The sequence below is a fragment of the Ambystoma mexicanum genome, chromosome 10 (assembly GCF_040938575.1).
Source record: "Ambystoma mexicanum isolate Mex_15411 chromosome 10, UKY_AmexF1_1, whole genome shotgun sequence".
NCBI classification, from domain to species: Eukaryota; Metazoa; Chordata; class Amphibia; order Caudata; family Ambystomatidae; genus Ambystoma; species Ambystoma mexicanum.
In genome coordinates, this window is record NC_090932.1 from 1,175,547,204 (window position 1) to 1,175,574,713 (window position 27,510).

General features: G+C 46.9%; 1 protein-coding gene across 1 annotated transcript in view; it reads right to left on the bottom strand.

Annotated features, from left to right (window-relative positions):
* The window catches only part of LOC138492142 (trichohyalin-like), a 782,601-nt gene that overhangs the window by 124,990 nt on the left and 630,101 nt on the right, over positions 1–27,510 (bottom strand). Inside the window, exon 23 of the mRNA XM_069619133.1 lies at positions 23,736–23,819. Coding sequence (XP_069475234.1) covers positions 23,736–23,819 — 84 coding nt within the window. The remainder of the gene's footprint in view (positions 1–23,735; positions 23,820–27,510) is intronic.

Sequence of the window (27,510 nt, forward strand, 5' to 3'; positions counted from 1 at the left end):
TCTCTTCTTAATACAACCCTTTAACTTTCACTTCTGCCTGCCCTCAGCTGGATACCTTACAGAGATTATCGAATCTGTACACGCGGTATCGTATCTTGCTTTTCACCAGCAGTTCAACTTTACTTGTCTCTCTTATCACACACGTTTTAAATATGTTAATTACAGTACTCGCCATACAATGTTGCTGCTTGCAACCTTGGCGTCTACACAGACCGGTCTTGTATCGGTCTCCCCAACTGACCGGCTGTGTTGATTTGACCGACGCTGCTTAGTTCTTGGAGCCAAGGACAGTATCACGGCTACTGCATCTCCCCGCCATGATTAGTGACACAGGAGGGCCCTGGGTATCTCCGACACACAATACAGGATACTTCAGCCTTGTTTCTTGGTCTTATGCTTTCTAATCTGAAGGGCTCTTGAAAGTAACGGTTTCTTGTTGGAAAGGTCAAGGGAACTTCCCTCCTTGCGATCCCCTCCTTTTTTTGCAGTCTTTCTTCTCTCGTTCAGCTGCCGTCTCGAAACTGCTGTTTCCTTGTCTGCTTTGCCTCGCTCAGAGTGTGCTTTTGTGCACCGCCTTTTATCCGTGTGGGGAAGCTTAATGGAAGTCAGGTGTGAGTGGTGGTCTGTAATTGCCTGACCTCGCCTGACCATTGTATTGGGGCACGTCAGGTATACTGCTTGGGTGTTGGTCTGTTTTCTTCCAGAGCATGCTGTCCGTGTGAAAGTGTACATGTAGAAAAAGGGGGAGGGTAGAGTTCCTACGTATAATATCTGATGGGATGGGGTAAAGGTGTTACATGAAAGAGAGGGATACCGCGTCTCACCATCCAGTGTCCCACTCCCCGACGACCCCTCACCCAGGTGATCATCCCGCACTGGTCCAGCCCCAGGAACTGGATCCAAAAGCGTTGCCGTGTCCTGGCCACCTGGATGACAGATCCCCGGAGACTTGTGGGTGAGACACCTTCTGGTTTCTCACAATTAGCGCTCTGAGGAACTGGATACTAGCCAAAAGGCTTCCTGAAATTCAGCGAGAACCCCAGAGTGAAGAAGCGCAAAAGTCTGTGCAGGATGAAAGGCAACCTGTCTGATGATTAGCTTTGGAAGTCCAGTTTACCGGATATGGGAAGACATGGACAAACTCTCTTCCAGGTTGACTGCCATCACCACCCATGACAGAACCTTCATGAACATGCACAGGGCTGATGCCAACCCTGAAAGGCAGAGAAGTAAACTGATAGTGACAACCATTCACTATGAACCATGGGAACCTCTGATGTGACATGCAGATGGAAACGTGAAAACTCATCTTGTAGGTCCAGTGACGCCAACCAGTTGCCGTTTGAGAGCCTGGATGACCTGGGCCAAAGTTACCATGTTGAACATGTCTCTCCTTGAAGAATAAACAATCCAAAATGGGCCACAGACAAGTACCTTTGGTACTTTACTGATGGTACTCTTGCTCAGCAGAGAATTGCCTATCATTTCAGTGCTGGACTGCCTAAGTGGGTTGGAGCAGACTGATATGAAAATGGTTATTTCTCCTCTTTGAAAGATACAGTGTGCTAAAATGTGGCTATAGATGCTCCCTGAGAGGGCACCTTCCCATATAACAGGTTATTTGTCCATGCTCGTTCTTGGTAGAGGGGCTCTTAGAAAATCTTTTGCAACTATTTAAGTGTTTATGAATATTAAAGAACAGCTCATGGTGGATAACGGGACATACACATTTTCAGCAGCAGAAAGAATAAACTACTCAGTAAGCCTTGCACCATTCCTAAAGATCTTTATTTATTTCATTATTTTTTTTTATTATTTTTTTTTTATTTCAATTTGTATTGGTAGCAAAATTAATTTACACCTTTACAAATATTACATCTTAAAATCAAGTATTACAAATGTTAAAACAAATCAATACTGTCTCTCTTGACACAAAACAACAATATTCACACATACATAACACATAAAAGCCTAAAAAGGACTCAGCAACCGTCAAAATCACCTCCAACTCTAGGGGGTAGCAGAAAAATACTAAATTTAAAAAATGTAGACCGTCACCATGAGCACCATGTAGGGTCCTTTTAACCAAAGTGGAAGACAGACACCAAGCATCTTGGAGCTTTCTTTATACCCACATTAGAAGAGAGAGCATTTTACACTGAAACTCTTTAAAACAACTTCATAGAAAACACCACTTCTAAGACGATCAAAATGATGATAATGGCCCCAGCACCTGCTACTAGAAAACAAGTGGCTATCTCATAAATACGATACAAACATTTGGCAAGATTCCATGCAACTCCTCAGACCCCTACACACTTCGTAAGGCCAAGTTGTGTTGTAGCAGCTGTTCTTCGATGAGCAGAACAAGTCTAATTGTTGCTAGAATAATTTAGGTGGTATTACCCTGCATGCAACGAAGCCAAACTAAGTGACGTTCAAAGGTAGAGTGTGAATACAAAAAGGCACCCAAACAACGACGCCTATGATTGTCGAAGAAGTCAAAATACATAAAAAGATGTTCCAGGGTTTCACTCTCGGAAGGCTTAAGACAGAATCTGCACACTTCCCACTGTACCTGGGCCTTATAAGCGGACCAATTCCTGATCCGATAGGCCGTATGGATTAGGTCGAAGCAGAAGCGCATGTAGGTTCTTCTTGCCGCTTTATCAGGGCAACATAATAAATAAGGTAGACTAGGGGAGACAGCCTGCCTAAATGTGGCATAGGTAGAAAAGGAGGAATAACCCCCAATCAAGTCCGAATTGTGAGCCCATGAATTTTTAAAAAAACGCATTTTGACCTTATGCGGGTGATCTATTAGGTCTTGTTGTGACATGTTCAAAGAGATTAAAGTAGCCTGTATTCGGGCGTTAAACTCGCACATCGACGTTGGATGTTTTTGAGCTAACATTGTTTGGAAATCCTCATAGAGGGAGTTTGGAGGCGGAGTAAGCATTTTACAAAAGGTATTTACCATACGCCACTGATATTTGTCTGCTAAAGGATAAAGACCCAGTTCATGTAGAATGATAGGATTGGGGAGATAACCAGGCAAACCCAAGATAGTTTTCCACAACTTACCTTGGAGCAAATTTAAAACAGGCCCCAAGTTCACAAGACAGACATCAGTTGCATAGAGCAGAATAGGTTCTACCTTCAGGGTATAATATTGGAACAAGGGGCTGAGGGAGAATCTACAGTATCTTCGAAAAATGATTCTCATTTGGGCCAGCAAGGGAGCCAGCTTAGAATTCAACACTGTGCGCCATGCACCGACAGATGCTCCATTCGACAGGTGGTAACCTAGATAGGTTATTTCTTCTTTTTTTGTGACGGGAAGCTCATTAATCACAAAGCTGAATTTTGGTATTTTTTTTTTAGCAGTAAAAACCATTATATGAGATTTTGCTGGATTGATGGTCATGTTATTTAGAGTGCAATACTCATAAAAGGTATTTAATTTATTTTGGAGACCAAAAGGGACCCTGTCGAATAGGATTACGTCTTCGGCGAAAGCCAACCAGTGTAGCCGAAGTTTACCCAATGCTACCGGGAAGGAGTTGGTACCTAGCCATATCTGCTCGATATCCGCCAGATAGAGATTAAATAAAACCGCTGCCAAGTTGCACCCCTGTTTCACCCCTATACACGTGGGGATGATGTCTGATAGAAGCCCCTCAGAATTAATGCGGACCCTGTAAGACGTGTTTTGATGCAAAGCTGCTATTATTGCTTCTAATGCAGCGGGAATACCATAAGTTAACATCTTCTGCCACAGACGATTTCGTAAGACATTATCAAAGGCAGCTGAGAGATCTAATGCTGCCATATATGGTGGCAGTAGTCTTAGAATGAGCGGCGTGTAGAAGATGGGCAAGAGTCAAGGCGTTTAACTGGGTGCCCATTCCTTTCCGAAAGCCGATTTGGGCTTTTGCCAAAATGGGAGAGGCACTTAGACAGGCTTCCAGCTCGCAGAGAACATGCTTTGCAAACATTTTTGCTTATGTATCGATTAAGGCGATTTGTCGGGTTGCTTAAAGCACCTTTTTTGTGGATAGGAATCACTGTGGCCCTTAGCCATGATTTAGGAATTCTGCCGGATTCGTAAACCAGCTGGAAGCGTGGCAGCAAGTACCTTGCCCAAAAATTTGGGTCATCCTTGAACACGCAAGGAGGTAGCCCGTCAGGCCCAGCCGCCTTTGAAAATTTCAGTTGGGCAATTGCCCATAGGATATCTTTAAGAGCCCACGGACAAACACGTGGGAACGACAGCTGCATTGTCAGCGCTTCCGACGAAAGGTGTGTTTCAGGGACTTCATATTTTTGATGAAAATATTGCTCCCATTCTATGCCTGTGATGGACGCATCCATTCGCGTATCCACTTTTCCCTTCACAAGTTCTTTTTTTGCATAGCAACTCGATCATCTTTTGATTGGCTAAAGTGAAAGCAGCCTGTCGAAGAGATTTTAATTGCATTTTAAATCGGGCAACAATGTAGTTCTTTTCTTTAATGTAGCCTGAAATGTGCAACGACATTCGTTTCAGCTTGTGTAGCTCGCTGTTTTTTTGCCTTTTTAATAGTGCGACTGCGTCGACATTAACACGGAAGTCACGCAAGTTGCTGTTGTCGCGCGAGTCTTTCACAAGGTTGGCTAGGTGCCCATGAATCATTGCTAAATTTATCTCATAAATTTTTTCCATGTTACCCACAGAGGCAAAATCGTCATGGGACACCAACAGGTCCCTGTTAACCAGGTACACCAATTTCCGGCACACTGACGGATGCCAGTTTACAGAGATAGTGTGCCTATCTCCTTTGACCAGACAAACCGGGGCTGAAACCTCGTAGGCCACACTCTTAATGTGTAGGCGCGAAGTCAATCACATGGTGATCGCTCAGACCCACATCCCGAATAAGGATAGGGTCGAGGAGCTCAGTGCACGCACTCGAGGCCAGCAAATAGTCGATGAGGGATGCGGCTTGACTACGCCTCCAGGACGATCTACTTGAATGATTCGCAAGTTGTATAGGATAGATCCCCCTTTCCTTAAAGAAGAGTGCCAAGGTATCTCCTCTACGGCGGGCTTGTTGGGCATAGACGGAGGAGTTGGGAGTAGGCAATGCAGGATTGTTGAGGGGCAGATGAGAATTCAAATCACCTCCAATGACAATTTCATGGTCGGGACACATGCCTGCCGCAAGACCCAACATACGATACAAATCTTCTAAAAGCGAGTTCAACGACACCGCGTTTGGATTCCAATAAATTGACAAGAGAAAAAGAGTTGAGATAGAACAGTGCTCAAACGAGGCCTTAACCAATAGGCATGAATCAGAGGTGTCCATAAGGGCTAACACTGCCTTCAAGCCATTGTTGATTAATATGGCAATTCCCCCTGCAGGGCGACCAAATTTTTGTCGACAGGCAGGGACCGAAAAGCAAGTATAGCCATCCAGGCAGAGTTCGCACATGGCCATTGTTTCCTGCAGAAAGAGAATGTCAAGTTTTTGCTCAGGCACAGCCCGTCTATGCCATGCCCCGAGATTGCTTAAACCACAGCAATTCCACGAGGCAACAGAGAGACTGTGCAGTTATGATTCAGAAGTAGGCCCTTTTATAACTGCCGCCACTTTTAGCAAAGGCTCCAACCACGCTAAACCGCTAAGGGTTTGGTTGAGCGAGGCCAATTGTACAGCTAGTTGGTTGGCGTGAGCTTTAAAAATGACCGCAGCGGGTTCTGCGAGGCATTCTTTTGGCGGCTCAGGTACCCAATCTAGAAAGTCCCAAGCACTTTCCATATCCAAAAACAGATGCGGAACAAGCCCAATTAAGTAAAAATCATCTGCGAACTCCAAGAGCATTTTGGTTATAATCTGGGATTGCACTCTGCAGAGTACTCTGTGGTTGTTATGGGTCGCCATCTTATCCCAATCCAGGTCCTTGGGTGATAAGTTTCTTAAGGCTGGAATCTGAAACAAAGAGTTCATCAGGAATGACCTATTAATCCGAGCAGGGCCATTAAAGTCGGGGTTACTAGACCACCCAATGATTAATTTCATATCCTTGGGCGTTTGTGCAAAGGACAAAGCCTCAATGGCGGTCTCTACTGCCGGGGCTGGGCACTTCTGCAAATTCCCAACTACACCATGCCGGATCAGGTCCGACGGCAACTGGGCAGACTGGGGATGGTGGGCCAAGTCTTCATGTGCTTCCCTGTCGATGGCAGCCTCTGGCAAAATTGCAACAACAGCCTCATAACCTCCGGCTGAACGAGGCGGGGGCACGTAGGGACATGCTAAGCTTGCAGCAGCAATGGCTGGCAGGGCGACCGATTCACTCACCTGCGCACCAGGAGGAGATTCCGTGGGCACTGGGGCAGGTGCAAGGCTTGCAACCGGAGGCACCTTTGTGCCAACTGGCTGTCTAATAAGGACTTTTCTCGATTCAATATTTGGAAAGAAACAGTGCAATAGCGGTTGCGTTTTTGCCGTTGGTGTTTTAGGAACTGCACCAGCAGGGATCTGCACAGTCACGCTTTTTAGGGCTGCAATCTGCAGGTGTTTCCTACTTTCCTCGTCAAGATCCCCCAAGTCTAAACCCAAATCGTCCTTGTTACTCAGATTATTAGCAATAGGTGGTAAGCAGGGTACAAGGGGCATCTGCACTGGCCTACCTGGGGGGGCATTGATGGCTACTTTATTCTGCGTGGTCTTTGTCTGTTTGAGACGTTTTTGGGCTCGTAAAAAAGACTTTCTTGCCTTGCGAGAGATGAAATGCCTTCCTTCATGTTCCACCGGCCCCTCCTTGACTTCCAACGTCGAAGTAGGATCCACCATAGAGATCGTAACCAGGGGATCAATGAGCGCCGTCAACACCGAAGGACTGTCCGGAGGGACGACACTCTCCTCTACAGCTTCAGGACTCTTGGTAAAAGAAGCAAGTCCGTCCTGGAGCGGTGGAGTCCCAGCCATCTTATACAGGAGTTGTTCCACCTGCAGTAGCCGATCATGCTGTAATTTAGCTAGTTCAAAAAGGTCAATGGCCTCTGAATCCCCATAGTCTAAGGTAAGTCTCTTGTCTCCCTGCACTACTTGTGAATAGGATCGTTGGGGCATGAAGGCAAGATGCATTCCAAAGTCAGTTTGGGTACCTTGTGAGCAGGTCAAAATGTCATCTCGCAAGGATCGCAGGGTGGAATTGACATTTGCCAACATCTTTTCGAATTGAGCCAGGTAGAAGGCTTTGGATTGATTGTCAGCTAAGATATAGCCTTCCAATTTTGACATCTTGTCTTTCATGGATCCCAGCGAACCCCGCATCTCCCTTATTGAACAATGGGTAAGCTCATTTCATTATTGGTGTTGCTTGCATAAAGGCATTCCTTGAGTGCAGCAGTGAAAACGCCTCACAGTTACTGTGAATCGAATGCTGCGATAACAAAAAAAAAGAGAATTACATTAGCTAATTTGCGGGTCATTTGGTGGAGAGGGTACCGTTTTGGGAATTTAATAACGACGAGGGATGCAAGACGAAGGGAATTAAATGAATGGAACAAATTAATTTGGGCGAGGAAGCAAGCTGTTTTTAATAGTAAACTCTTACATGTGGAGCATGGTTTACATTAGTTCTGTGAAGTATAAGGAAATTAGCCCTTGGGGTTTGGTATGTGAAAGTACTAACCCATGCCATTGTTAATGAGGGACACATACAACCAGACAACTGTCACACAGAGGCAGCAGGAACAGAGGAACTAAAGACTTGAATTTGGAGTTCTCAACACAGTTTTATTTAAATATTGAGGAATGTTGTACACCTCTGGGTCAGGTGACTTAACCACAAATCAAAAAACTCCATTCATCCCACAGTATCCCTGCCAAGGTGCCATCCACTGACATCCTGAAAGCCTGGACACACAGACAATATGGATCACATAGACAAGTCAGGAGAACTGCTATAGGATCTAGGGGTTTCTTCACTTTTCTATAAACAAAAAAGGGCACCAGGATGTGTCAAACAGCTTAGTGTATCCCCTGATCTACAAGGTTCACTGCTCCCGAGTCCAAGCGTCCAGGTCCCGTTTTGAAAAGCAGGATTCCTGAGAGTTCACTCCCCATTAAAGTGTTCAAACAAGGTACTCAAAGTCTCAGGGAGTTAAAGCGTCTGTGAGCACTTATTTCATTGTGGTGTGGTGTGGTGTGCTCCGGTGCTCCAAGATGATGGTTGCTAATCATTGTCCATGCCTTGACAGGTATACTCCTGGAATTGCGAAAGACCATTGGTGGTTGAGGACCCCACGTCTCCCCCGGGTTTTGCACTGGGAAGGTATGTAGTTCCCCTTTAGGCACTAGGGACCTACTGGGTTTAGCCATTCCACCTGGGATAACCTGGGTGGTATACCTCCCCCACTTAGGTTGGTATCAGTAGACATGTTTACCTATCTTCAAGACTACAAACTATAAAGCCTTACGGCAGTGCTGATGGTATGCTCGCTGCCACCTTAGTTTGAACCCCACCATGTGTTTCTGCTATTGCTAGCCCTAATGACGATTCCTGGCAACAAAAATGTCTTCTTTATTAGTGTTTATGCTTCAGGAAAGGGAAACATCCTGGTAGAAAAAACGATGCATTTCGCGGTATGCAAACCGCTTGATCACGTAGGTTACATATATATATATATATATATTGTCCCTGATTTGCTCATTCGCCTTAATGGACACATAATACCCCTTAGTCACCCAGCAACGGATAGGAGATAGTATGTCCATTCATCACTGCACCAACCTATCTAACACTCTGGACCTCATTACAAGTTTGGTGGTATTTCGGCAGCAAATCTGCCAAAATACCACCAAACAGATGAACAAGTTACTTACCCCTGGTAACGTTCTTTCGACTGGATGTTCCTCCCACATATTCCTCATCTTTGATATTCATATATTGCCAGCTTTGCTGCTTTGGAGAAAAATAAATTCACGTAAATTGTACGGCAGGGTAGGCTGGGAGGGGCGATGAGGAATACGTGGGAGGAACATGAAGTCGAAAGAACGTTACCAGGGATGAGTAACTTGTTCTTTGAATGGATTGTGCCCTCCCACATATTCCTCATCTTTGATAGACTCCCAAAGCAGAGACAATTTGGAGGAGGGAGTACCATTTAAATTAATCGTGAATGGAATGAAGGACTGCCTTAACAAAAAGACCTCGAGTGCAAGAGGAGTCCAAGCAATAATGCTTAACAAAAGTATGAATGGACGTCCAAGTTGGACATCCAAGTTGCCGCTGAGCAGAGCAGATGTCAATTATAGGGACACTCCTTTGAATAGCCGCAGAAGTTACTATACCCCTCATTGAATGAGCTTGAAGCCCTTCCGGCGGGTCCTTTCCCACAAGTCTGTAGTACTCTCAAATAGCCAGTGTGATCCACAGGGATATGGTAGGTTTAGTTATTGCAAGGCCCAGTTTAGGGCCGGTATATCCCACAAACAGTTGATCATCATGGGAACATTTTGCCATTCTTGTGATGTAAAAGCTTAGCGCCTTTTTTGGGCCCAGCCTATGCAGCCTCTCCTCCTCCCTGCCCAAATGAGGAGGAGGGTAGAAAGTTGGTAGTGTTATCTTCTGCGTCAAATGGAGGTCAGACTACTTTTGGCAGAAATTATGGTTTTCAGTACTACTTTATCCTTATAAAACATAGTATGAGGAGGCTTGCATGAAAGAGCCTGCAACTCACTTATCATGCGGGCTGATATTAATGCCACACGAAGTGCAGTTTTCAGAGTTAAGAGCCTTAACGGGCAGGAATGTAAAGGCTCGAAAGGGATACAAGTTAGACATTTTAACACAAGGTTTAAATCCCAATCAGGGACATGAAATGGGACTGGAGAGTACATGTTAGTGAGCCCCTTCAGAAATTGAACAATTAAAGGTATTTTGAAATCGGAGACCTCTTCGGAGGAGCACTTCAAAATTGGAAAGCGCTGCCAGAAATCCTTTTATGGTTCCAATATGGAGCCCCAGATTAGCCAAATGCAACAGAAAAGAAAGCACCATAGGAGTGCCACATTGAAAAGGATCCACATTCTTGTCCTTGCACCAGTTACTGAATTTATTCCAACAGCAGCGGTACAAGGATTTGGTTACTGGCCTTCTGGCCGAAAGCAAAATCTCCATTACGTCGTCTGGGAGGTCCCAATCCTTACATCTCAGCCTCTTAGAAATCATCATGAAGGCTGAGTGTCTTGACCTCTGGATGGAGAACCCGACCTTCCACTTGCGCGAGAAGATCCTCTCTTTGTGTTAGATGTATTGGAGGGCAGATTGACAAGTCCAGAAGGTCCGGGTACCACGTCCTCCTGGCCCAATCCGAGGCAATTACGATGACATGCATTACTTACCGTAAAAGCATTTCTGATGGTTGTATCTGCTTAGATTCACATGATGTGCATAGTCCGACATCCAGTGGTAACCGCGTAGTATTGCATCTTGTCTTCCAAGAATCGAAAGTGGACGTCGACATGGGCGTGACTGTAACACTATCCCTACGTGACGTGTAGTGTACCCAAGATTTCTCACGCGTCGAGGTTCCTCCGATTCTATTTTTTCTGCCAAGAGGGAGCCTTATGACTATCCTTAGTGAGTACAGAAAAGAAAGAGAAAGTAGTAAGACGTCTATGTTCCTTCCATCCGAGCGGGGAGGAAGGGTGGGCGGCATGTGAATCTAAGCAGATACAACCATCAGAAATGCTTTTACGGTAAGTAATGCATGTCTTCTGATGTTTGTCAATCTGCTTAGAATCACATGCTGTGTATAGACTAGTGAGCAGTACCCAGAATTGGAGGTGGGTTGTGAGAAGGAACAGTAGTGAAAAGATGTCTTAGTACTGCCTGTCCCACTTGAGAATCAGACGTAGAATGAGTGTCTTGCCAATAGTGTTTTGTAAAGGTGTGTACAGAACTCCAGGTTGCCGCTTTGCAAATGGACTCAAGGGGAACATTTGCAATGAATGCTATGGATGCCCCAGTGCCTCGAATGGAATGTGCTCTAGGCTTGAAGGACAGTTCTCTCTTCACAAGATAGCAGAGTGTAATGCAATTGACAATCCATCTAGAAATAGTGGATTTGAAGACTGCATCACCTTCCTTTCCTGTGGCCACTGACACGAAAAACTGATTAGTTTTCCTTAGTGTACGAGTTCTTTCCATATAGAACATGACAGCTCTGCGTACATCCAGTGTGTGCAGGGTTCTTTCCCCCAGGCTTGAAGGATTTTGAAAGAACGTTGGTATCTCTATTGATTGCTTCACATTGGAACTTGGAAATGAATTTAGGCGCAAATCTAGGGTGAGTGCGCAAGACCACCTTGTCTTTGTGAACTGTTACCAAGGGATCTAGAATAGAGAGTGCCTGCAGTTCACTTACTCTCCTAATGGAGGTCATTGCTATTAAAAAAGCAGTCTTGAGGGTGAGGTTTTTAAGACTTGCTTTGTGCATGGGCTCCAAAGGAGCTTCCATCAGCCTAGTTAAGGTCCCATTTAGGTCCCATCCGGGAGCCGGGTTAGAAATGGGAGGGTGAATTCCTTTTACCTCTTCCATGAAAGCCTTAATCACTGGTATCTTCCACCATGACACCTTCTGTTGTGATGTTGTGTATGCTGAAAGTGCAGGTAGGTGCACCTTTATTGAGTTGAAGACTAGGCCTGAATCAAATAAGTGAGTTAGGTATAGGACAATGTGAGTGGGAGAGCAGTCGATTGGGTTGATGCTCTTTGAGTTACACCAAATGACGAACCATTTCCATTTACTAGAATAGCAATATCTAGTGTTAGGTTTCCTTGCCTCCCTGAGGATGTCCATACATCTTTGAGGGAGCTGCAGGTGTCCAAATTCTATGACCTCAGGAGCCAGGCCGCTAAATTCAATGTCTGCGGGCATGGGTGACGCGTCTCCCCTTTGTCTTGTGACAACATGTTGTACGGGCAAGGCAGTTTGACAGGAGGAGATAGGGACATCTCCATCAGTTGAGCTAACCAGGGTTGGCGGGCTCACATGGGGGCCACCAATTTCATCGTGACTGGTTCCTGGTGCATCTTGTGCGATCTTATTGAGAAGGGGAGTCAGGGGAAAAGCGTAGACAAATTTCCCTGACCATATTATCCAGAGTTCGCTCCCCTTGGAGCGGTTCTGGGGGTACCTGGAGGCGTAATCTTGGCATTGGGCATTTTCCAGGGTTACAAACAGATCAATCTCTGGAAAACCCCATTGTGAAAAAACGTTGGCGACGATGTCTCTGTGTAATTTCCATTCGTACTCCCTGGGCAACGGAAAGTCTCTGCTGAGTACGTCTGCCAGAAGATTGAGTTCTCCTGGAACATGTTGTGATAACAGGAACATGTCGCGTTTGAGAGCCCACTTCCAAATGTTCGAAGACAGTTTGGACAGCCCTGGAGAATGAGTGCCTCCCTATTTGTTCAGATAGTACATGGCCGTGGTGCTGTCTGTGAGGATTAGGATATGTCTTTCCCTGCAGTTGTGTTTCGAAAGCTTTTAGTGCTTTGAACACTGCCAGCAGTTCCAGCAGAATGGACTCAAGGGGAACATTTGCAATGAATGCTATGGATGCCCCAGTGCCTCGAATGGAATGTGCTCTAGGCTTGAAGGACAGTTCTCTCTTCACAAGATAGCAGAGTGTAATGCAATTGACAATCCATCTAGAAATAGTGGATTTGAAGACTGCATCACCTTCCTTTCCTGTGGCCACTGACACGAAAAACTGATTAGTTTTCCTTAGTGTACGAGTTCTTTCCATATAGAACATGACAGCTCTGCGTACATCCAGTGTGTGCAGGGTTCTTTCCCCCAGGCTTGAAGGATTTTGAAAGAACGTTGGTATCTCTATTGATTGCTTCACATTGGAACTTGGAAATGAATTTAGGCGCAAATCTAGGGTGAGTGCGCAAGACCACCTTGTCTTTGTGAACTGTTACCAAGGGATCTAGAATAGAGAGTGCCTGCAGTTCACTTACTCTCCTAATGGAGGTCATTGCTATTAAAAAAGCAGTCTTGAGGGTGAGGTTTTTAAGACTTGCTTTGTGCATGGGCTCCAAAGGAGCTTCCATCAGCCTAGTTAAGGTCCCATTTAGGTCCCATCCGGGAGCCGGGTTAGAAATGGGAGGGTGAATTCCTTTTACCTCTTCCATGAAAGCCTTAATCACTGGTATCTTCCACCATGACACCTTCTGTTGTGATGTTGTGTATGCTGAAAGTGCAGGTAGGTGCACCTTTATTGAGTTGAAGACTAGGCCTGAATCAAATAAGTGAGTTAGGTATAGGACAATGTGAGTGGGAGAGCAGTCGATTGGGTTGATGCTCTTTGAGTTACACCAAATGACGAACCATTTCCATTTACTAGAATAGCAATATCTAGTGTTAGGTTTCCTTGCCTCCCTGAGGATGTCCATACATCTTTGAGGGAGCTGCAGGTGTCCAAATTCTATGACCTCAGGAGCCAGGCCGCTAAATTCAATGTCTGCGGGCATGGGTGACGCGTCTCCCCTTTGTCTTGTGACAACATGTTGTACGGGCAAGGCAGTTTGACAGGAGGAGATAGGGACATCTCCATCAGTTGAGCTAACCAGGGTTGGCGGGCCCACATGGGGGCCACCAATTTCATCGTGACTGGTTCCTGGTGCATCTTGTGCGATCTTATTGAGAAGGGGAGTCAGGGGAAAAGCGTAGACAAATTTCCCTGACCATATTATCCAGAGTTCGCTCCCCTTGGAGCGGTTCTGGGGGTACCTGGAGGCGTAATCTTGGCATTGGGCATTTTCCAGGGTTACAAACAGATCAATCTCTGGAAAACCCCATTGTGAAAAAACGTTGGCGACGATGTCTCTGTGTAATTTCCATTCGTACTCCCTGGGCAACGGAAAGTCTCTGCTGAGTACGTCTGCCAGAAGATTGAGTTCTCCTGGAACATGTTGTGATAACAGGAACATGTCGCGTTTGAGAGCCCACTTCCAAATGTTCGAAGACAGTTTGGACAGCCCTGGAGAATGAGTGCCTCCCTATTTGTTCAGATAGTACATGGCCGTGGTGCTGTCTGTGAGGATTAGGATATGTCTTTCCCTGCAGTTGTGTTTCGAAAGCTTTTAGTGCTTTGAACACTGCCAGCAGTTCCAGCAGGTTTATGTGTTTGGACGCTATGTCTGGCGACCAAACTCTGCGTGCTGTCTGCTGGAGCAGGTGTGCTCCCCACCCTGTAAGCGAGGCGTCTGTAGTTAGAGTGGCTTCCACTGCGGGGGTGGTGAAGGATTTCCCTTTCAAGAGGTTTTCCCTCGACCACCACCGTAGCGAGAGAATTAGGGCCGGCGAGACACTACTAAATCATCCCACTGTCCATTGGCCTGACACCACTGGTTGCTTAGCCACTCTTGCACTGGGCGCATGCCCAGGCACGCGTGAGGAACTAAGTAGATACATGACACCATCATTCCTAGCAGGCGCATAGCCTTGCGTACTGTTACCTCTCGACGGGCTACATAGTGAGGGATTTGAAATAACATGTTTTGAACCCTCTTGTTGGAGGAGAAGACGGGGACGTCCTTTGTTCTGATTAGAGCCCCAAAGAAATTGTTTGACTTGACTGGGGTCTTAGCTGGATTTTTTCTCGTTGATGGAGAATCCCAGGTTGAATAAAAGATCTATCGTCTTTTGGGTATTTGACAGACACGTCTCGTAAGAGTCCCCTGTTATAAGCCAGTCATCGAGGTAAGGATATACTGGAATGGATTGCCTGCGCAGGTGTGATGCCGCTACTGCTAGTAAATCCCCTTGGTGCAGATGCTATGCCGAAGGGTAGTACCTTGAACTGATAATGTTTGTTCTCTATCATAAACTTGAGGTACTTTCTGTGCGCTGGCAACATTGAAATATGAAAGTATGCATCTTTCATATCCAGAGTTGCCATGTAATCCCCCTGTGTGAGCAGGGGAATTACTTCCTGCAGGGTGACCATGTGAAAGTTTTGAGGTTTTACAAATTTGTTCGCTGGGCGCAGATCTAGAACAGGACGCATGGTTAGATCCTTTTAGGGTACAAGGAAGTACACTGAAAAAATACCTTATTTTACCTGTGATAACGGTACGATCTCTATGGCTCCTTTTTGTTCCAGTATTTGGACTTCTTGAAGAAGTATGCAAAGATGTTCTGGTGTTAGTCTTTGTTGTCGTGGAGGTCTGAATTTTGGGGACTGGTTGAACTCTACACAGTACCTGTGGGCTATGGTCTTTAGCACCCACTGGTCTGTGGTTATTCCCTCCCATGCCTGAAGGAATGATGTCAGTCGGCCCCCGACCGGAGAGGCATGGGAGGGGACCCGAATCTTTGAGTCATTTGGAACCTGAGGCAGGGGAACCTCTGGGGGTAGGGTTCCTGCCTCTTCCCTTACCACGACGCTGTCCCCTTTGGGAGTACGGGGTGGTGCAAGTGTCGGTCCCTTGTGGAGAGTTCCAGTTGTTTCCTGAAGAGTAGTGTTGATGAGTGGAGTGTTGGCCACGAAAAAAACCTGCTGTTTCCAAATCCTTGCCTTGTGGAGGGTCTCTGAGTAATTTGGTCCAGACTTTTTTGGGTTTCATGTTATTTTTTCACGGTCTCTAGGGCCTCGTCGACCGCCATTCCAAACAAGTTGGATTCCTCCACAGGCTTGTTTATAAGCAACGCTTGCGTTTCAGGTTTAAACCCTGAATTTCGAAGCCATGCGTGTGTTTTTTGGAGAAGGCCCCCTGAGCAAGGGCTCTACTGGTTGTCTCGGCAGAATCTAAAGTGTTCTTTAAAATGCTTTGTTTAATTTGTCTACCTTCAGAGACTGTGGTAAGTAGACGGGTCCGTAGTGGTTCTGGAGCCTCTTGTAGGCCTTTTTGTATTAAAGCCCATTACGCATCTGCGTAACTGGCCAATAAAGTGGTGTTATTGGCAATACGCATAGAGTACGCTGCTGCTATGGTAACCCTCTTACCCAGGGTATAAAGTATTTTTCCTTCTTTGTCAGGGGGTGCCTCGCCGGTTGACTAAGGGAGCCCTTCTCTTTTTCTTGTGGTAGTGACTACCAAAGAATCTGGGGTAGAATGACCTCTATTATAATGGATCTGAGGGAGAAGGGCAAAAAAGTTTTTCCAATCCTTGGGTTTACACCTCTCGTAAGAGCGGGTGTAGTGAAGGATGGAGCCAGGCGTTTTTTTATTGAATTAAGGAGAGGGATGGCCTGGCTGGTTGGTGGCCTCTCTTTGAGTATATCTTCCACGAAGTCGGCTTCAGGTGCTGCCTCTTCAGTGTCAATTTTAAAGTGTTCAGCTGCCTTCCGTAACATTACGTTAAACGTCAGTTGATCATCAATAGGAGAGGGATTTCTTGTAGGGGTGTTTTGAGGAGAGTCCAAAGCCAGAATGTGTGGGTCTTGTGGATCTGGGGACTGCCATGGTTGAAGGTCGCCCATATCTGGGTCCTCCCCCCAGCCCTCAATGGGCTCTTCTTCAATGGTCTCATCTTCAATGGGTTAATGTTTCTCTTCGTTAGAGAAAGGATTTTCCTGTACATTAACTGGTGGAATGTTTTCTTCAGTAAGGTCATAATTATATATGTCCTCTTCTAAAGAGGGGTCAAAAAGCCTTTGGAATTTAGCTCTAGGGTTAACGGGACTTTCCTCCCTTGGCCTTCTTGGTGTAGGTTGTTCTGCACGTGAAACAAACCTGTCCAGCCTTTCCATGCAGTCCTCAAACTTTATCCTAGTCCAGACTGAAGTGGAAAGGTGTCTCTCTCATAGTCTTCCGTCAAAAAAGTGTCTCTAGCACTTTCTTCTGTCGAAAACCGTATAGATATTTGCCTTAACATCGAAGAAAGTCCTTCCTCTCCTTCAGAGAAGTCCTCTGGCGGGACCGGTGAAGGTGGCATATCCCTGTGTCCTTTTCTCGACTTTTGAACACTCTCCTTAGATCTCGGCGGATCTTTGGGCCTTTTCAAAACTTTCGGAGAGTCCCTAAATTGACGTTTTTGAGAATCGGTGGCCACAATTCTTTCCAGGCTCACCTCGACCTCCTCACCAGTCAGGAGGCACTTAGGTACATCTGACGATTGTAAGAGTCTTTTCCGGTGGAACCTGGACCTTGCCCCTATCGGCCACCTTTTCCGGTAGTGCCGTAACTGTGGTAAGGCCTTGTCTCAAGTTTCCGGTTTATCGTCGCTGTACGCCTTCTTGTGATGCGTATCGACGGAAGTATGTATTTTTGGGGTAGCGCCCTTTGTCTTGGATTGCCCAGTCTCTAGGTGCGCATGAGGCTGCGGGGAAAGGTGCCGATCTCGGCGATCAGCGGGTATCACCGGAGTTACCGGTGCACCCGTTGGCGCCGAAGTCTTCTTCGACATAGTCGAAGTAAGGCTAGGGGTTGTGTGCTTAGTGCCGTGCACTTGTCCGTTTTTTTCGCTGTGGTGTGACTTCCCCATAGCAGAGTTTACGCCGTGCATATCGGGGCCGGGGACAGACGATGTGGAACGCGAGTGTTCTGTCGAAAGGTCAACTGCCTCGGAGGTCTGATAGTCACTCTCGCCGTCGTCACATTCGGTGGTAGCGGCCGTGGGAGAAGTCCCGGACTTTGAAGGAGTGTAGAGTAAAACGGTGGGCGGCCTACGGTATGTCCAAGTCTTGGGGCAGAGGAGCTTACAGGCCGCACACCCTTCCTCTTTGTGATCAAGGGGCAAGCACCGGTTACATCGTCTGTGCTTATCCTTCCATGGGAATTTGCTCTTACAAATGGGGCAAAATCTAAATGGAGTCCTCTCCATAGCTGAGGTTACAAAGAGTGACTAAGACCAAACGGGAAAGAGGGAAGAAAGGGAAAGGCATTTTCAGTTTGAAAAGAAATGTCCACCCCGACCCCATTCTCCCTGCTGTATAGGCCGGCCGAAGGTCCGGCCATGTTTTCGGCAACGCCGACAAGATCACCGTCCGTCGAATCTCACCGGTCTTCGGAGGAAACTGGAACAGCCGTCGAGACAAGGGACGGGAGGGGTGATCTTAACTATATTTATAGAATTATTCGACCAAAGGTCGGTTGGACAATAGCAATGTTCTTTATGAACTCTGCATAAGGGAGACCAGTTATCTGGGCAGAAAAAACAATCTGAGGGACCTCAGCGCGTGAGGGATCTTGGGTACACTACACGTCACGTAGGGATAGTGTTACAGGCATGCCCATGTCGACATCTCCTTTCGATTCTCGAAAGACAAGATGCAATACTTTGCGGTTACCACTGGATGTTGGACTATGCACAGCATGTGATTCTAAGCAGATTGACAAACATCAGAACATGTATTTCCTGAACTTTCTCAACCTCCTGATTACGTGCGGAATGACGGGGACTGGAGGAAACGTGTACAAAAGCGTCAATTCTCAGTCCACTACGAACGCGTCCCCTAGAGCTCCTCTTGGAGGAAATGTCCTTGAGCAGTACTGTTCGCACTTCCGGTTGACACCGGTCGCGAACAGATCCACTTGAGGGTTCCCGAAAGGGTGAAGATCTCTTGAAGGACTTCCTGAGCTAGTCCCCACTCGTGGGAGACTGTGCTCAGCCTGCTCAGAGCATCTGCTGCCGTGTTTTGCTCTCGGGCTAGGTGAACTGCCTTCTTGTATTGCCCAGAACCAGAGCTGCATTGCCTCTCTGCACAGTGGTAGTGACCCTACACCCCCTCTTTTATTGAGGTAGTACTGTGTGTTTGGTCATTATCAGGGCATTCTTTCCCCGTAAAGAGGGCAGGAAGGCCTTCAGCGCTAGTCGATTGTCCTTAGCTCAAAAAGGTTGATGTGTAGTTTGGACTCCGATGGAGACCAACGACCGCTGATTGTCAGATTGTTGGTGTGGGCTCACCACCCTGTGAGTGAGGAGTCTGTCACTACCGTTATCTCCGTCCATGGTTGCCAAAAAGATTCTCCCTTGAGAATGTCGTCTTCGCAAGCCAACCAAAGAAGGTCTTTAGCAACTCTGCTCGGAACTTGCAGTTGATGTTACATATCCCCTGAGAATTGAGTCCTGAGGGCCCATTGAAGGGATCTCATTCTCAATCTGGCCTCTGGCACAAGAAAAATGCAGGATGACATGAGGCTGAGCAACCTCAGAAAATTGAAGGCCGGCAGAGGCTAGGCATTCCGGAATTTTGTTACCATATGCAGAATGTGTTGCGCTCTCACCTCGGGAGGCTTTCCCAGAGGAAGTATCCAAAACCGCTCCAATGAATTAGAGTCTTTGGAATGGTATCATATGGGACTTCTTGTAATTGAGGGAGAAGCCCAGTCTGTGTAGGGAGTGGCAGGTGATACTGAGATTTTCTTTGGCTTGCTCGGGTGAATGAGCCCTGATCAGCCAACGTCCAGGTAGGGGTAGACGTGAATCCCCCCTCTTCTGAGACTCGCTGCCGCTACCGCCATCAGCTTGGTGAAAATCCTCAGTCAGAGGTCAGCCCGAATGGCGGAACTCAAAACTGATAATGAGAACTACGAACCGCAGGTACTTCCTGTGCTTGGGATGGATTGGCACATGAAAGTAAGAATCCTGAAGGTCCAATGATACCAACCAGTATTGGAGTTGGAGAGCCTGACGGATCTGAGAAAAGGGAGCCATCTTGAACTTGTCCTTCCTGAGGAACTGGTTCAAGTTTCAAGTCCAAGATGGGTCTCAATCCTCCATCCTTCTTGGGAATGAGAAAGTAGGGGGAATACCAACCTCTTTTCCTCTCCACTACAGGTACATGTTCTAGTGCACCTTTCTCTAGCAGGGTTACAATTTCCTGCAAAAGGAGCGGATCTGGAATTTTGACAGAGTTGGTTCCCATTGGATGATCCTGAAAAGGAAGGCAATAACCTTGGGCTACTGGTTCCAGTGCCCAAGCATCTGAAGTAATGCCTTGCCATTAGTTCAGATGCTGAGAGATTCTGTCTCCCACCAGGGTCTTGTGGGTCAAGGCCTCAGAGTGGCTTAGAGGCGGCTGCAGCAGCGGCTGAGGGCAAAGATGCCGCTGCTGTGACTGATTTAGTACCCCTTCCTTGTCCACCACGAGGGAATCTTCTTTGCCCCCTTTGTCCAGTGTGTCCTCTTCCTCTACCAACTGAGGAATAGAAGCGAAAAGAACAACCCCTCCAAAAAGATGAGCCTGAGTAGGGTTGTTGAGGTTGTCGAATGGAGGCGCTAAGGGTCTTAGCCGCTGCCTTGGAGGTCTGCAGCTTCTCCAGACTCTCATCCGCCTTGCTGCCGAACAACCTCGAGCCATCGAAGGGCATGTTGAGGCGTCTGGCCTGCACATCCGGTGCAAACCCTGACTTTCTCAACCACGCAAACCTGCGCAGTACGGTGCTTGCAGCCATGGATCTGATGATGCTGTCAGCATTATCCAGTCCTGATTGGAGACACTCTCCCAGCGCCTCCTTACCATCCTTAGCTAAATTCAGGAAGCTGTCTATTTCCTCGCCTTCCAGGATGTTGTCAGCCGCCATTGCAACACATTGAACATCTAGCCAAAGAACAGATAACGTTAGTAGACTTCAAGGCCATACTACCTGATGTGAAGACCTTGCAAGCCCATGCATCAACCTTCTTATCATCTCTATCAGGGGGGATACACAGATAGGCAGATTGTTTGGTTGAAGTAGCAGCCTGGACTACTAAACTCTCAGGCGTATGGTGTTTGGTGAGGAAGTCTGGATCACTGGTAGATCTATGTCTATACTTAAGTTTGTGTTCACAGCGGGCCCAGATTCTGGAGCTTCCCAATTGGCCACCACTTTCCTCTGAAGGGGCTTATGGAAGGGCAAGATTGGGTCCCTTTGAGGACCCTGGTCTAGGATGTCCGTCATGTCATCCTGCTCATATGCCGGGGAAGCCCTACTCCACCCCATATACTCTGTGACCCCGTTCATAAGGTTTCTGTAACTTGAATCAGCATGTTCTGAGGGGTCAGGCCTGCCAAAGGCCAGCTCTGGCGAAGTGTCAAGTCCACTAGCAGACTGGAGGGAGTCACAGAGATCTTTCATCCTTGACTCTGAGTCAATGAGCTCTTCAGGTACATTTGGAGTGCCAAACTGCACCCCAAATGGAGAAGTCTCCCCATCAGAAGTAATTACCTCCTCATAAATTAGGGCCATGGACTCTTAGGTAGAAGATTACAAATTGTATCCTGTACCGGTATGGTCTTTGATAAGATTTACTAGGAATCGCCCTCGATTTTGGTGTCGAAGCGCTCAGCACCGATGGCGCTGACAAAATCGTCGAAGGCTTAAGCGATTTATGCTTTTTCAACGGTATCAAGGATGGACTTGGTTCTCGAGTCGATACCTTCAACGACTTTTCATCGGGTTGAGTATCTTGACGTACAGCCGGCTTAATACTCTGCTTTGACAAAGTAGTTTTTGACTTCCCCGAGTCGTCCCAAAGAGCAATCGGGACATGGTTCTTGCGTGATTCTTTTGAGGGGGTTGAGGCTGCATTCTCAAAAATCTGCATCATTTCCACTCTAAAGGTATCCCATTTACGTGGGGAATCCGACCTAGTCCGGCATCCGATTACCTCAGTAGAGGAATCTGATGACGAAGCGGGAGACCTATGGTCTCTCTTTGCCTTCTTCGAAGAAGACTGCCTCGATCGACTCCTCGACCGGGACCTCTTTGATCGTTTACGCCGAGTGGAGTCTCTAGACTCCCCGGACTTTCCCTTCTTCGAATGAGACTTTGAAACTTCCCTCCCAACCGCCAGTTTACCTCTGCTTTACCGGAGAGCATTTTCTGTCATCGACTGACAGGATCCGCAGTCATCGGTACGGTGCCGGAGCCCAGACACCACAGGCAGACATGGTGAGGATCGGTTATTGACATCTTCGACCCACAGTCGTAACTATTTTTTAATCCCGACTTTGGGCTTGAAGATGACATTTTTCAACAGAAAAACGAAGCGCGCCGTTAGTACTCAAAGTGAAAGCTTTTGGAAAAACTAAACTGAGGCCAACGGACGCAGCACAAGCTATTTACACTGCTGATGATGTCAGCGTTCGACGGAGGCCCTCGAGGGACATTGACTCCACAACATCGTGCACAACACCCTCTGATGAGAATTTTTTTTTCCAAAGCAGCAAAGCTGGCGAGATACGAATATCAAAGATGAGGAATACGTGCGAGGACACAATCCATTTGAATTGTTATCGCCACTTTGTCCGGCAGATTTACCGCTGGATGACAAGTGGTGGTAGGCAGTGTTAGTCCCATTTATTGGATTCCAAAGGACTCTATGAGGATTTTGTTGAATTACCATTGACATTAATTCTGCAAACGGTAATTACACTGATTTCTTCAATTTTCGGCAGTTAAGTAGCGCACTTACCTTCAGCTTTGTGCCAGAGGTAAATCCTACACTTCACTGCCGAAATTGTAGTTTGGCTGTGAGGTAATGCGGCGGTAACAGAAATACCACTCCATTTCTGCTGTTTTTTTACTGTACTGCCGTATATGTAATGAGGCCCTCTATCTGGACACTGGCAGCTTCTGTCCCCAGGTCAATAGCCCTTTCCTTTGGCCTAGACTGTCCACTTGGGTGCTGACTCTCGAGTTACTCTGAAGCTTACCACCTCTGTATATTTTATCCACCTCCTGCTCTTACTCCGCCAACTCTTGGTTCAGTTCTCACTCCTGCTCCTTCATGAGCTATTCCAACCTCTCAGCTTTTCTTTGCTCTCTCCTCCTCTCTCAAGATTTCTTTCTCGATCCTCCTCTAATCTCATCAGTTTTTCTCCCTCACTCTCTCCCCCTTAAACCAGTTCTCAGGAATGCTGCTGTCTCCCCATACATTTAGTGGTGAATACCTGCCTTGTTGAACTGTATATGATAGGGCGATTGGAATCTTATAAGCTGGCCCATCCCTTCCTGATTACCCCTGGACCTGATTTGCATTTGCCCCGTGTGCTAATCTTCTCCCCCTGGGGGAACCTCTTGCACTCCTTTACTCCAGGTGAGTTTTCTAGTTATTTTGTTTTTTGTGCCCACCTTGTAATGGTCAGGCAGGAGTGTCAGGGCTGGCTGCTTCCTGAAACAGTGATCTACCTGGCAAAGTCACAGGGAACTCCCTCACCTGACTCGGCACTCTGCCTAGCTAGTATGCAGGGATTGTGCAGCTTTATCTGAATGCTGTAGCTTTCACGTGAATGCCTGATTCCTATGGTATGTTTTGCTTTAGAGTGGGCTCACAATGCATTCCGTACTATTTGTAGGAGAAACATGTGCCCGGGGACATGTATAAGCCTTGAGAGGACTGAGGGATCTCTGGTGGATCCCCAGTTTGCTGAATCCAGGGCTCGCATCATGAAGTGGATGGCTCCCACTGACACTCAGAGTTGTCTAGTCTCCCTTGGCTGGTGTGACCACAGTGACTACATCCCCACACAATACACAAACACACAGCACCTAATTCCCCATGAAATATACACTCACCAGTCCACACAGAAAAATACATAAAAACATCTCTCCACACTCGGGTAAAAAAATAAAGCGATAAAGCAGCTCCTGCCCATTTCGTGGCCATACTTTTTGGGGGAAGACGGGGAAGGTTTCATGTTCTTTTCTTTCTGTTGCACGTGCTTTAAATTAATACCAACATCTCTTAGACTAATTTTAAAAAGGAGACTAGAACTCAGAAGGTATCTCACCTGAATAAGACGTTCTTTGAGCACATCCAAGGCTGCTTCCTTCTCGAGGTGACTTTGTTCCCGCTGCTGCTTTACCTCACGCTCCTAAAATTAACAGAATGAAATCATTAACTATTTGCATTCTGAAATACAACAGTCCATTAACTGAAGGATACTAATTCATGTAAGCCCCCTAATTCAATAAAATGGAGAATGCAGGGGGTGTCCTATTCAGTGCTCCCTAGGCTGTTAGAATATGTAAAGCATAGTATCAGTACATGAATTGAAAGCAGTTCCATAGTTATTTGCCAAATGCCATAGCAGCGGTTTATGAACACTGTCCCTGTGTAGAAGCACAGATGAAGCGAGAATGTAACTGCCACCTGCTGGTCTCCATCAGCACGGCACTGGAGTGAGGTATGGCAGTTCAGACTTCATCAAATTGGTCCTCCTTTACATCAATGCTAAAGTAATAACAGGTGATTTGTAATGCCAGATATAAGTGTGTTTAATGTTTTAAGCAGAGCTCTGTCCTGAACATTTGCAACTAAACAAGATGGTCTAGACTGATGGTGTTAACACTGCCGAACCTGGTTTGGATTAGAACCAGCCTGAGGAAAATCAAGCCTGCATCCCAGAAAACAACTTCAGTTCCGCTGTCCAAGACTTGGTCTTCTCCCACCTGGATGGTGGCAATGCCCTTTTGGAAGGCCTTCCGGCGACTACCCTGGCACCCCTGAGATGTCTCCTGCATGCTGCAGCACGACTCATTACAGGACTCTGCAAATTCGACATCACCTGACCCTGATCAAACTGCACTGGCTCCCGCTGCAAGCCTGTGTCATGTTCAAATCCTGCTGCATCATCTACAAGCTGTCACCTCAAAATCCCTAAGTTACCTCACTGAGAAAACTCAGCATCCCCGGAGGCCTGCATGCCACCGAAAGTAAAGACATGTGCATACTTGAACTGCAATGGTGCAGGGAGTAAAAACCAGAAGACAGGCCTTCTCTGTCTCTGTCCAAGGCTCTGGAACCTCCTCCCCATCAACATCAGACTTGCCTTATCGCTTCTACAGTTCAGGAAAGAGCTCAAGACCTCCCTCTTCAAGGAATGGCTCCTCCCTAACACCTAGGTCCACATACTCTCCACTCCCCACCCTACATGAGACTGGTTGATCTGCTCCCCACTTTTTCTTCCCCTGACTGCTTGTAGACCCCTTGCTGCCAATTGCCCACCCCCTGCCCTGTTAGCTCCTGCTTGCTTTTTCTCTGCTTCCCTGACTGTGTTCTTCACCCTATGATTGTAAAGTGCCCTGTTGCTTCCCAAAGCTAGGTCGGCGCACAATAAATACCCTAATAATAATAATAACAATGAAAAGAACACATTCTACACCAAAGATCACCATTAATCACCATTAGTCATCCTGTATATATGTAGTTATGGTTAAGTTGCTAAACCCATAGGAAGACCACTTTTTTGGGCAGCTTATAACTTCGCTCCCCCGGGAGGATACCTCACCAAACATTGCAAAAAAAGTATATGGCCCGCTTAGAATTTTTTCGGCAAGTCTGGTGGGGTTTTGTGCAGGGGGGGCAAAGTTATAGAGGGGGGGGGGGTCCCATATATTTTTTTTTCCCATAGACTGAATGGGCAAAAACTTTGCGCACGGCCACACCCCAAACGGCTTGACGGATTTTAACCAAATTTGCGGCAGGGGCTTGGTTCTGAAAGCATGCTTTTGTGTGGAAATCCGACCACTACTTTTGTTGCAAAGAACTGAAATGTACGTCTAAAAAAATGTGTGATATATGGTTCCACTATACGGACCCATTTCCATGTTCGCTACGCGGACAAACCTCTCATTGGCTTGGAGTATGACGTGATGTCGGCGAACATTGGACGCGGCCGGTGGTTGGCTGGAGGGACGTGTGCTGTGTGTCAATGTTTTTGGGAAACACTGCCATGGTGTATAGGAGGACAGTGCGGTGCCGAAAGGGACGGACAAACATAATGTACGCCATGTGGTAGTGGGAAGAAGGGATGGAAAGGGTGGGGGAGAGAGAAGTGGTTCATCTGAGATGTGTGATTATTAGGTGGACGAAGATGGTGGTGTGTGTGCAGTATCCGCGCGTACTGCACCAATTTGCCGGTCCCTGCAGAGGCGACTACCATGTGTGGTGAATGCAGGCAGCCTTCATTACGGCACGATGGCTTGTGCCGCGATCTCTTACCGTGGTGACTGGTGGGAGCTCAATTGCAGAAGGGCAGAAGGGGAGTGCTTTGCAAAACATATATTACCCCATGTGGTGGTGGAAGAAGGGATAGAAAGGGGGGAGAGTGAGAAGTGGTTCATCTGAGATATGTGAATAGGTTGACGAAGACATTGATGTGTCTGCAGTATCCGTGAGTACGCAGATCTCTGCACAGGCGACTACCATGTGTGCTGAATGCAGGTAGGGTTTGTTACGGCACGATAGCTGGTGCGGAGACCTCTTTCCATGGTGACTGGTGGGAGCTCAATTGCAGAAGGGGAGTGCATTGCACATGACATGCACATTGTAAGATAGCGTGTACTCCGGTGTGTTGCATGTGGTAAGCCGTAGCCCATTCGATGCACGGATGGAGGCCTTGCACTGCCAACTATGTGCTGCCGTGGTAGCAATTAGGTTTGACATTGCTGCCTTCTGTGTGCGGTTCGTCAGCATTGCATACATTGTTCATTCCATGGGTGTGGTGTTTGGCAGCACATTCTACATGGTTGCAGCTAATGAAGTGAACAGGTCTGCAATGTGTGCACTGAGTGCAGTGTTGGAATACTGTCAGTATAGAAGAGGGTAGGGTTGAAGTGCATCTTCTATATGCTTGGATACTGAAGTGTGTCAAGTGGGTGCAATATTTAAATAGCGTGTGCAAAGAATTGGATAGGGGTGAACTGCATATTTCATAGGATTGCGTAGTGTCCATTGTGCGGAGTGCTGACTACTGTACTGCACTATGAGGCATTGCTTTTGAGTACTGAATAGAGTGCTGGGAGCAGGGCCACTGTTGCAAACATTTGTTTGGTTTGGTTGGCAGTAACACCATGGTATGTGAATGAAAGTGGGTATGGGTGCCAGAGGCTGTTATGTTTGTAGATTCTGCTAAAAGGTGCATGTTTATATGCATAGCTGTATAACGGTGCAGAGGTTGGGTAGGAGTGCCGGTGGCTGTGGTACATGTGTGGATTGTGGTACTTGGTGACCTGTTGCCATGAATGGCTTGATTACGTTGCGGTGGGTGTGGCCAAGGCCTAGACTATTGGGTGCATGGCCAAAGGCTTTAGGCCATGCCCCTAAAGACAAGCCCTTCACCACACCCATCGCAGCAATGCAGTTTTGACTGCATCTCTCAGAGGGTGGTCACCTTTACAGAATGGTTGTGGAGAACATTTTATTCTCCCTAGCGCACCAGAAGTGTGCCGACATGCTTATATTGTTGGTTCCATGGGTGCGGTCATTGTTAGAACATCCTATGCTTTTCGAAGTATGGCTGGAGATTGTGCAGTGAAAAGTCCTGCAGTGTGCCCACGGGTGCAGTGTTGGAACACTGTCAGCATAGAAGAGGGTAGGGTTGAAGTGAATCTTCTATGTGCTTGGATATTCTCTTTACTGTAGCTTCCTGGGAGTAGGCCCAATGTTGTGAAGATTGTGTGGTTTGGTTGGCAGTGACACAATACTTTGGGAATGGAAGTGGGTAGGGGTGGTGGAGGCAGTGCTATGTTTGTGGAATCTGCTAACTGTTACATGTTTCAATG